Source organism: Pholis gunnellus, assembly GCF_910591455.1.
Source record: "Pholis gunnellus genome assembly, chromosome: 2".
Classification (NCBI taxonomy): Eukaryota; Metazoa; Chordata; class Actinopteri; order Perciformes; family Pholidae; genus Pholis; species Pholis gunnellus.
In genome coordinates, this window is record NC_136536.1 from 14296992 (window position 1) to 14308738 (window position 11747).

Here is an 11747-nt window from a genome sequence, read left to right on the forward strand (position 1 = left end):
TTGCCTGGTTGGTATGTACAATTTGGCTGGAAAAATCATTAGATAAATACATTTTGTTTCTCATTTTGTGTTTTGTCTTGCAGTCCAATCCTATCTAATGAAGTCAATTGATTTCAAACCAAATCAACAATTGGCCCTAAAGGACTAGAACGTTTTATTTTTTGCAGAAATGATGAAGGCTTTTCAGTATCAGTGCGGATCCAAAATAAATGTCCACGTTACAGAAACAACAGCGCATAATTATAGGAGAGACCTTGACTCTCCAGAAAGCTGTTTGGTGGATCCAGCCTGGTGTGAGGGTTTGCGTGCGTGCGTGCGCGGGGGGGGGGGGGGGAGGTGTGCGCGTGCGTGTGGAGAGGAGGGGGGCGCTGTGTTGTCCTGGCATGTGACGATGGAGGAGGAGGAGAGAGGGGGGGAGTGAAGCAAAGCAAAGCTAGGAACAACAAGGAGTGTGTCGGGGAGGGATTATTAGTTCACTGTGCTTATCTGCATGTGATATGGTAGCGAACAAAAGTGTTAAAAGTGTTTTTTCTTTTCTTTTGAGCTCAGCGGTGTGTCGGCTACACGAAGGCCCGAGTCAATCTAAGTTTGTGTTAGCAGTCTGACGTTAGCTCCCGCGGCTAGCTCACTCCTGCTGCTGTGACTTCACACAACTTGTCAACAGCCGATCGATCCTGGATGGGACTGTAGCGACTGTTTTTCGCTCCATGTTTATTTTAGCCTGGCACATTTCTCGTAGCGTAAACATCCCCTGAACCAGCAGCAGTATTGGGAGAGGTAAGCTAACTTGGCAAGTCTGCTAACGTTATTTAAAGGCACACACGGGAATGTGGGTCAGCCACGCTAACAGCTAGTAGTAGTATTCAAGGTTAGTAGCTAACTAGCGCTAGCTAGGTTAGCTAGCCGTGCCGACTCTCCTCGACGGCTGACAGGCTATAGCAACCGATCTATCCGTATCGTATTGTTTTCACTCTTGAGTTAAAAAGTTTGACAGTAGCCATGTTTATAACTTTGCCGACTTTTCATTTCTCAAATGCTCGTATCCAGTTACAGTCCTGTCATTCACAGTAACGTGGGCAGATATTTCCGAGAACTAGTGTGACAGGTTGTCTGCTGGCCGACAGGTCTCAGCAGACAACCTGCGCTGTGTTGATCCCTAAACATTATGAAAACTTCGTGACGTTTTGGGCCATCAATGTAATGGCCATGTTTATTACAACAACATTAATACATCTGTAATAAGTACACACTGTGGGTGTTAGTCCCGGGGCACAGCTAATGTTACATTCATGCACGGATTAATCCACTAGGGGGCCGCGGGGCAAATATGTAAATTGAAGTATTCAACCCCACCATCAAAGCCCTCTCCCCTACTGCCCTCGACCTGCTCAATGTGTACATAGTGCATTCACCCTGTCCCCTTAAAGCACCCAAGTACACAGTGCACCCTACCATGGAAATGTACAAACAATAATACAGATGTCTCCCAGCTCCAGCAGAGACAAAGTTTACTTTTTAAGATAGCGGAGAACAGACTGAAATGTTTAGGACATGTAAATGTCAGGCCAGACGCTGTGGTTAAAGCAGGACTCTTGACCTGTGGGCCCTCTGTCTTCATGGGAATGGGGCCCTTATTTGTGTACAGGTCTGCGTTTTGTAATTTAGATTTTATCCTGATAAAAATGAGTAAGAAAGGGTGGCGGCTGTGCCTTTAACATCTCTGGTTGTGGAAGACCATTGTGGGCATGTTTCTAACCAATGACTGCTTTGTGGCTATATTAGATTTTGATGTGATCTTTAATGTGCCTTCATCTGTTCATTTTTAGATTTGCTGCATTTGCCATAAATATACATTCTTGACTGTCTATAATGATTATTTTTGACAGAGAATGTACTATATCATATCAATAACATGTACCATAATAGAGGATTTAATGGTTATCACCCACCCTTATCAAAATGTGCACTTTTAGGGCACTTAATAGCCAATAGCTTGGCTGTTCTACCTGGCTGCTCAAACACAACCAGTAGTAACGGACAGTCTCGGGGAAAATAAACACACTGTCAAAGAGTCACACTTATTTCAGCTGTAAGTGATTCACTAACCTAAAGCTAAATAACAAAACTAGATACGCATTATTACGAATGTGCTTATCTGAAAAACTTATCATTTTGGTGAGCATCTTTGCTCTGCAACATGTATTGACGAGCGTAAAGCTCGGTTGGGCTAGTGAGCGGTCACTGGTCTTGGACTGTTAACCACTCACATGCTGGATGAAATAGCAAAGTAGCGGTCAGAGTTGTTTTGTATGATATCCACATGTTATGTTCACATTATTCATTTTAAGTCTTTTATTCTTCAATAGTGGAACTATGATGACAACGTGACAGGAGGGGAGCCGCTGAGACAGCTTAAACTGCAACCATGGAAGGTACTAAGAAGCGCGAAAGGGTGAACGGCCACAGCAAGCCCACATCCCCCCAGGACTCGGCTGATGTCAGGTGGACGCCACCCGAGGGAGAGTTTGGAGGTTCAGACAGCTGTGGGGGGACAAGTGTGTCAGACCTGCAAGAGTTAAAGGCCAAGGAAAGCGATGATGAAGAGGAGAAGGAGGTAGTTCCTCCCGCTAAAGGCCTGAAAGGGGACCAGAAGAAAAAAGAGAAAGAGATTCTGGATCAGGAGGAAAACAATCACAGCAAGCAAAAAAGCAGTGCAGCTTCCACCTACACAGGTACGACCTCATGACTTGCTTCCTGGAAATTCGTTGGAAATGGTGCATGACATTCAAGTGGCAATCCTTAAAAGAGTTCCTGGTTAATTGAGAATTTAAATTTGTGCGGAAACAATGGGCTATAGGTTCATTTATTTTCATTTTACAAGTCCCATTTTGCTATGTAAGACAAACTATGTTATATGTGGAGGGTGGAGGATGAAGCTTCTGAGGAAAGAAGCTGCTCTGGAGTCTGGTGGCACAGCAGCGGATACTTCAGTAACGCTTGCCAGATGGCAGCAGGGTGAACAGGCTGTTCAAATTCAAATGATATACATAGTTCTTTTTTCTGTGTGTATACAATAGAGAAAGACTGTAATTCAGGAATGTCACCACAGACACCCAGCTTGTAATACTGTTATTATATACATCTTGTAATATTTTCAACAGTAGGCAATCGGCTCAATCATTGTTCTACCTCGTTCGGCGATAGATAATGACTTGACGGTCATTTGTTTCACGGAAAATCTTTGAGATTGCCGCGTCAGTATTCATGCTTTTCCCCCTTTTTTTTTTTCCCAGACCTGTCTCATACCTCGTCGCCCTCGCTGTCAGAACAGCTGCGTCTCGGCCAAAACGACAGCACAGGGTCTGGGATCAGCGTGGAGTGTAAGGTCTGCGGGGACAAGGCCTCTGGCTTTCACTACGGGGTGCATGCCTGCGAGGGTTGCAAGGTAATTGTGTGGGTGTGTGTGTGTGTGCCGTCACGGCAGAATAGCCAAGTGAGGTTACAAAACATCCATAACGGCAGTTTGGTGCCGTCTGATAGGAGTTGCTGAACCGGTTGCTTTGTTTCTCACTCAGGGCTTTTTCCGGCGCACCGTGCGAATGAAACTGGAATACGATCGCTGTGAGCGCGCCTGCAAGATTCAGAAGAAGAATCGTAACAAGTGCCAATACTGTCGCTTTCAGAAGTGCCTTTCTTTGGGAATGTCGCATGATGGTGAGAGCGAAAAATATTTTAGCAAATGAACCATGTCCATAATTTAAATGTTATTTAAAATAATTTTACAAATCCATGACTTGAAAGTCAAAGATTAGGGTTCAATCTATAGCGGGTAAGAAATCTGCTCAATTATTTCAATCCATTGCTAATCTCCTTTGGAATTTTTTCACATATTGTTTTGTTTGTTTGCGGGGGTGAAAGGGAACTTCCAGCTCCAGTGGATGTTAACTTGTTATTGATTTGCATTGATAAAGGCTTGAAGAGTGAAATGCGTTTGTGCACCCTGTCAGTTAGCAAGACAAAACAACAACCACGGTTTCTGTCATCTCATGCTCTTTTAAAACATGTTCCTCTGCTGTTATCGAGGTGATGGCTAATCAAGATTTCTTGCTAACTAAGAACCTGTAAAATAAGGTGTGTGTGTGTGTGTGTGTGTGTGTGTGTGTGTGTGTGTGTGTGTGTGTGTGTGTGTGTGTGTGTGTGTGTGTGTGTGTGTGTGTGTGTGTGTGTGTGTGTGTGTGTGTGTGTTCGTTCGTTTGCTCAGCGATCCGATATGGACGTATGCCTGAGGCGGAGAGGAAGAAGCTGGTGGCAGGCCTGCTTGCTGAAGAAGTGAACCTCAGCAAACCAGGTGGCTCAGACCTGAAGACCTTGGCCAAACAAGTCAACACCGCCTACCTGAAGAACCTCGTTATGACCAAGAAGAGGGCCCGCAGCATCCTGTCGGGCAAAACCAGCAGCACCTCGGTACGTTTCTAGCCTCAGAACGGCTTAGTACTGGTTTTACAGATATATTCATAAATGGAAATCGGGAACTGTGACACTGACCCTTAACTCCATACTATATTGTTTTAATCACTCTAACTTCTTCTGGTTTAGCTGTTGCTATATAATCCATTCTTGTGTTTTATGCCAATCCGTCAATCGTCAAGTCTTTAAAGTAACCGATGGTAATTTCCGATGAATATATTCTTGTCTCCCGTTCAGCCGTTCGTGATCTACGATATGGACACTCTCTGGAAGGCAGAAGGGGGTTTGGTGTGGAGCCAGTTAATTCAAGGTGCGCCCCTCACCAAGGAGATCGGGGTCCATGTGTTCTACCGCTGCCAATGCACCACCGTGGAGACCGTGCGAGAGCTCACTGAGTTTGCCAAGAGCATTCCAGGCTTTGTGGACCTCTACCTTAACGACCAGGTGAGTGACCGTCTGCTCTGCTCCACGGTAAGATGATGGATATGTGGCTGTTTTTTTTTTTTTTTTAGGCACTAATGTGCAATTGTCTGCGTGCTCTCTGCAGGTGACGTTGCTGAAGTATGGTGTGCATGAGGCTATATTTGCCATGCTGCCCTCTCTCATGAACAAAGATGGACTGTTGGTGGCCAATGGTAAAGGCTTTGTGACCAGGGAGTTCCTGCGCAGCTTAAGAAAGCCCTTCAGTGAGATCATGGAGCCCAAGTTTGAGTTTGCGGTCAAGTTTAACGCTCTGGAGCTGGATGACAGTGACCTGGCCCTGTTTGTTGCTGCCATTATTCTCTGTGGAGGTGAGATTGAAGGTTTTTCTAGTAAAGTATGAAGAGTGTCATATTTGCTTTTTGTGTTCAAGGTATCTGCAGGTCTTGAGAAGTCTTCAAAAGTATTTCATTAATAGTGTCCTCTGAAGAGGGTCTAAAACCACCTTACACTTTATATACAAACATCTTAAATACATTCTCAGTAATGTCAGTCATGACATGTGTAGTCAGAAAGCACCATAAGACCTGAAGCAAACACTCTCACTGCCAGGAAGCTGTTAGACTGTTAGACATCAACTTAAATGAATTCATCTTTTTTTTAATTGGTTAATCCAACCATTCATTTTTATGCCGCTTATTCTGGGTCCAGGTTGCATTAATTCTATGAATTATATCTTTAGAAATTAGTTCTATATTCTATATTAAATTTATTATCTCTTCCATTTTGTCCCTGCTGGTTTTCCATCATACTTTCATACTTTGGTCTGTCGGGTTTGAAACAGTTGTTAAATGTCTTTCTATGTGTCATTAGAAAGGAATAAAACATCTTAAATTTAACTTGGTGAACCCTGCAGAAACCCTGTATGTTTGCTTTGCGTAAAGTATGACTCATCATAAGGTGTCCCTTCTTCTTCTTCTTCTTCTTCTTCTTCTTCTTCTTCTTCTTCTTCTTCTTCTTCAGATCGTCCCGGGCTAATGAACGTGAAGCAGGTGGAGCAGAGTCAGGACAACATCCTCCAGGCCCTGGACCTCCACCTACAAGCAAACCATTCGGACTCAGCCTACCTCTTCCCCAAGCTGCTGCAGAAGATGGCCGACCTTCGTCAGCTAGTTACTGAGAACGTTCAGCTCGTCCAAAAGATCAAAAAGACTGAGTCGGAGACCTCGCTCCACCCTCTACTACAGGAGATCTACAAAGACATGTATTAGTATTCCCCAGCACAGACTTGCTGTTACAGACTGAATTAACCTTCATGATACTACACTGCATTCAGTACAAGCACTGTTCCACGTACGGGCATGGATTTTAACATGCAGATGAGGCAAAGTAACGTGGCAGGGCTAACACAATCAGGAAAGTCTTCTCAATGTCAGCATTACCCTCAGCACAGTTATGTGGGTGTGTAGGTGTGTAGGTGTGTGTGTGTGTGTGTGTGTGTGTGTGTGTGTGTGTGTGTGTGTGTGTGTGTGTGTGTGTGTGTGTGTGTGTGTGTGTGTGTGTGTGTGTGTGTGTGTGTGTGTGTGTGTGTGTGTGTGTGTGTGTGTGTAAGTAAGATGAGCATCTGGAATCATTTGCTGAAAGTCCTAGTTTCCCACAACGGTCACTTAACAGAGAGAGAGGGATTTTGTTTTCTCACCGAGGCTGCTCCTGTTACATTCTAATAGCAAAGCTGACCCCAGAGCAGTTTCTAGAGAGTTTCTCCTCACTCCCCCTCAGCTCTGTGTTTGTGAAGGGAGCTACTTTCGGGTTCTTCCACCAATGGCATAGTAGAACTAGAGAAGAGCCGTAACGTTTGTACCGTGCAAGAGTTTATTTTGATGCCGATGTCTTTGATAGAGTGATTGTTCTCAAGACTTTTGGTAAAGCTGAACGTGCACAAATTTGGTTTTTGTTTACATCATCATCATCATCATCATGACCGTCTTCAACGACCGCTACTTTGCCATTTGGTTAATAGAACACAAACTGGGCTGGCTCCAGCAGTGTAGAGCTCTCTCAAAGCAGCTGACTGTGCAATACCGTTTCATTTTTCAATAAATGCAGAGATCCAAGTCATAAAGGTTTTGTCCTAAAGCCATCTACCCAAGTGGTAACTAATGGACTATGCTGCATAGATTTAGTCTCTAAACTGACACTATAAACTCATAACCCATTGAAGTTCAAGGGACCGCATGTTCTGTTTTTTCTTTCTTCTTTTTTTAACATGCAAATGATCATGAATTTGCCATTTTAAGGTTTAGCATTTTAAGGGTAGTTTATGTAATTATGTTACCAATTATTTGTAATTGTTGAATCATATTTGTAAGGGCAAAACATGAATTATCATCTTGTTTTATGTATTAATAAGTACATGTGTTTTTTTCATGTTACATGCTTCCCTGTTTAGTTTAGGTTGCACCAAATATATTGTCGAGCATACCAACAAACGTTTCCTTGATAAGGAATTTGGATTTCACACCTTAGCGGGATTTACCTAAAACCAGCATACTGTACCACATTTGTCATTATTGGGAAAGTCTATGATAAGAAATCAGCATCCAGCGTATCATGTATTCACACAAGATAGAGCCACGGTCCTAGATCACCATCCTCTTTGTGTACAGTGTGATTTGTTAGGAGAGCCACAGAGTGTAACAGCCTTACAATACTGGAGCCAACAATCACAAGTCTCCAACTGTTTTTCTTCCCCTCCTATTCTGCAGGACTTCCCACCGTCTTGACTCTGAATGGACATCAGCATGTCAGCACCGGTGCACACACAGTCCTCCTTCAGAAATCTCCTCTCGTGCTCTTAATCTGTCTTGATCCCTATCTACCTCTAATGTATGATCTGTGACATTATTTCACTGTTTCCTCTGATCGCTGACATTTTTTTTTCTTTATTGTTGCCTTAATTCCTGCTATTGATACACGTGGCAAAAACAATTTGATATTATTGGCTGATGTGCTGGTGATCCAACATAGCAAAAAGGGTGTGGATGGATAAAGCGAGAAAGTACACCAAAAAAGTTGATGTAAGCTACCTCAATGCCTGTCTGAGTGATTGGGATTGACCTATTTGTTCACAAAATAAGACTTGAAATAATTTCGTCCTTATAGTCACATGTAAAATATCTGCAGATCTAGTTTAGTTACATCTCACTTATAAACTTGTATTAGAAATCACGCTCATGTTCTACTTATTTTTTTTTTAATAGAGAGACAGAGTCATGTCGAAGGCACGTGACTGGTATGATTACGTCACTAATTAAACGTTGGGCTCGTTCACACACATTAATTGGAATTTGGAATACGTCACGTCAACGTCTCGTTTCTATTGGCTCGTTGCTACGTTGATTGGTGCGAGGAGCCGGCTGGTGACTATTTAGGTATGGAGGGTGAGCAGTGGCATGCTCAAAACACACGGAGGATGGACTTGGTCCGTAATGCAAGTATCTGTAGGTAAGCGGAGGCTGATTGTATGATAATCAATGAAAGTGCACAAATAATGGGGAAGCAGTCGCTCTGATCTTCAGAAACGTTACGAAGACAACTTGTTCATGAGTTCCAACGACAAGCTGCGCTACTTTTGAAGTAGAAGAAAGTAGAAGGAAAAAGTGACTTTTCCCGATTTAAATTTTGTTAATAAAACAAGAAAAGTGTACTTTTTTAGTGGTTGTTTTGAGTGTTGGTGTGTAGAGTCATTTGAAAAGGAAACGTGTGTACAGGTTTAAAGGAAGCAGGTAAGCGTTGTTGACAGTTAAAATACCATGTCAGTTATTGGCAACCCCGTGCTTAACTTCATCTATCGCACACATTTAATATTAAAATCAATTGTCATTAAATTAAACTCTCCGGACATAACTTACTAAATTAACGGTAACTTGTGTGTGTATATAACGTTAGAGTCTCACTTCGTAGGACTATCGTTAACTGTAACGTTAAGTCAAACGGTCGGGTTAACGTTCACAGTTCTGTATTTCTAGTTCCACTAACTGGTCCTAACTAAATTTTTTTCCATTCGTTTAAGTTAACGTTACATGCTTATATTTTTTTATGTTATGCTTTTTGTAACTGCTTCTAAATATTTGCTATTACTGAACGGAGACTAGAGGATTTCACACAAAATGAAGACTTTAAAGTCAACTTCTCAGCTCTGTGACTTGACCGACTCGGGGCCATAAAGCAGAGCTCTCAGGTGTTGACACAGGTGAGGCTGAGATAGCCTCACACTCTGAATAATGAATGATGCCCATTGCCTCAGCCATGTAAGAAACCTGCTGCTTTTGGCAGAAGTTCACTCTCCTCCCTTTTCATCACAGGCGTTTCATCAATGGCTCTTGCAGATTTGGTCCAAGATGCAGTTACCGACATGAATGGCCAGTTATACCACCAGTCCAAATATGCAGGTACTTTCAGAAAGGTGGATGCTGGTATGGTGAATGCTGCAGGTACGCTCTTTTTATCCGCTCATCCCTCGGTTATATGTAATTAAATGAGAGAATATGTCATGCACACGGATTACCTTAGCGCTTGACTGTTTCCCACCGCTAGGTATCTCCATGTCCTACCTGAAGTTGTAGCAGCTGTTGCAGGTAGAAGAGGTTCAGTGCCTACGTTTTCCTCTAGTGTGGCTTACACTCCACCTGACAGAAGAGGATCAGAGCCGGCTCTCCTGCAGGCTGACGTGCTGTCCAGGCCGGCGTACAACAGACCACAGTTGGTGGTTAATATCCCAAATCCTCTGCACAACACTGGGCCCCTGGCTGCAGATATTGCTGAGGAACAATCACAAGGTATTAAATGTTTTCACGGACGACGCTGCCTTTAGTTAGCATTTCTCCATACTTTACTTATGCTTTTCTTGTCAGATGCCAACACTCCTCTCACTGCCTCGTGGGAATCGGTCCAGAGTTCAGAAGCTGCTCAAGCATGTGCATGTGAAGGAAGAAATGAGCAGGTTTGCTTGATTATAAGTGTTCTTTATACAGGGCATGTTGGTGAATCAAGCCAAAATTGAACCCAGGAGGCTGTTGCTGACTTTAAAGTTTCTGTGTCCAGGAGACTTCCAATGAGACAATAGAGGACGGTGCAGCTGCTGCGGCCTTTAGTACCCGAGGGAATACGGAGGAAATGGAGGCCTTCCTCCAGAGTCAAAATGTGACCTGTGGCATCTGCATGGACAAGGTGTATGAAAAGACGGATCCAAGAAACCATGTTTTTGGAATCTTGCCCAACTGCAATCACTCCTTCTGTTTACAATGCATCATGACCTGGAGGAAAACGAAAGACCTCGGGCCGGATGTGGTAAAGTAGGTTCAAGTCAAATATTTTAATATTTAACTGCATCTGACGCCGCGTGTAAAGGATTTGACGTCAGTGTTTAATTATTATTCCCAAGGAGCTGCCCACAGTGTCGCGTGAGATCTGCGTTTTATGTGCCAAACAAACACTGGGTTGAAGGACAAGCAAAGGAACGCCTAATTGCTGCCTTCAAAGAGAAATTCAGGTATGTTGTGAACATTTTGATAGCAGCACTAAACGCTACAGCCCGGCCGAAGGTCTAACCTGTTCTTCATACTGGACATGCCCCTCCAGCTGGACTCCTCATCTGAAGCCAGACACCGTTCTCACTATCCATAACGGGTAGCGAGCCTTCTTGAGGTGTAAAGCAACACGATGATCTGTCTTAACATGTTTTAACAGGAAGTGCTTCAGAGAGATGTGACACATTTCTCTGCGGCCTGTAAGACTTGCCCTGATTGGATTAAAATGTATTGTCACAGTAGAACTCTGTCTATTATGTATACTGAAGGTCCTACATTGGTAATGATTACAAAATGGGACTGCAATATAAAAACAAACATGTTAAGCCAACTTTCCTTTTTCCATGCAGTTTTGCCTTTTTAGTATTTGAAGTTATAGTTGATGCTGATCTTGCAATTTGTTTTGAGAAATGCCCACATGCGACTAAAACCCCTTCCTGTTCGGTCGTGTCTCATGACTCTAGTAAGAAAAGATGCAATTACTACACCCGATGCGGATACTGTCCCTTCAAGACGGAGTGCCTTTATCGGCATGATAAACGTGCACCTCGCAGGTCATTTCCGGTAAATATAATCCCTGTTATGTTATCCAGTTCTCACCACCACTGGTATGGGTGAGCTATGAGTTTACTCATCCTTTACATTTATTTCTTGCTCAACAGTATTATACAGAAGATGAAGACTACGATGGTGTAGATTTAATTAATCTTTTCGTAGCCATGACCGTTCTCGGGGACCACAACGCTGCTGATGATGATGATGAAGATGACATTGAAGACGGCGTTGGCTTTCCTTTTTACCTATCTGAGGAGTATGGTTTCTGAGCCTTTTCCATCTCGTCAGTGCCTGAAACCACTGAATGGGATCTTAGTTATTAAATTGCCCCCCGAAGAATATATGGCTGTGTTTTGACCGATCTGTCAGTATAGAAATCTTATCTTGAGAACTGTGATCAAGATTCAGGATGTCAACCCTGCACCATTGAGGGCCCTGTGTGTTAGTTTTAAATTACAGTCGCACTACAGCAGGTGATTTTACTGACTAGCAGCAAGCGCAGCCAGAGAGGAACTAACTTGTGAAGTCACCTGCTACAGTTTGTTAGGTAATGAGTAGGTGTACTCTTGGCTCTCTGTGGCACATGGTTATTTGCCCCTGTAACAGATGTGAGCATCCCAGATGTGATGCATCTGTCTAATGATATTGTGGCCTGTTTGTATTTCTTGATCTCCTGTGGCCATAGTGCTTCGAACATGTTGTTAATTTTCCCATGAC

At 43.2% G+C, this 11747-nt stretch overlaps 2 protein-coding genes across 2 annotated transcripts; both read left to right on the forward strand.

Annotated features, from left to right (window-relative positions):
- The first annotated feature begins 428 nt into the window (after window positions 1-428).
- On the forward strand, window positions 429-8586 carry ppardb (peroxisome proliferator-activated receptor delta b). Its single transcript, XM_079179965.1, has 8 exons — window positions 429-777; window positions 2367-2732; window positions 3294-3445; window positions 3576-3714; window positions 4262-4464; window positions 4705-4911; window positions 5015-5258; window positions 5911-8586. Exons 2-8 carry the CDS (start codon window positions 2426-2428, stop codon window positions 6156-6158), a joined length of 1500 nt encoding a protein of 499 aa, XP_079036091.1. The 5' UTR covers window positions 429-777; window positions 2367-2425; the 3' UTR covers window positions 6159-8586.
- Window positions 8587-9177: 591 nt separating this feature from the next.
- On the forward strand, window positions 9178-11299 carry mkrn4 (makorin, ring finger protein, 4; the record flags this gene model as incomplete). Its single annotated transcript, XM_079176142.1, has 8 exons — window positions 9178-9197; window positions 9252-9380; window positions 9484-9725; window positions 9801-9889; window positions 9991-10241; window positions 10331-10438; window positions 10940-11039; window positions 11138-11299. 8 exons carry the CDS (start codon window positions 9178-9180, stop codon window positions 11297-11299), a joined length of 1101 nt encoding a protein of 366 aa, XP_079032268.1.
- Between the last annotated feature and the right edge of the window lie 448 nt (window positions 11300-11747).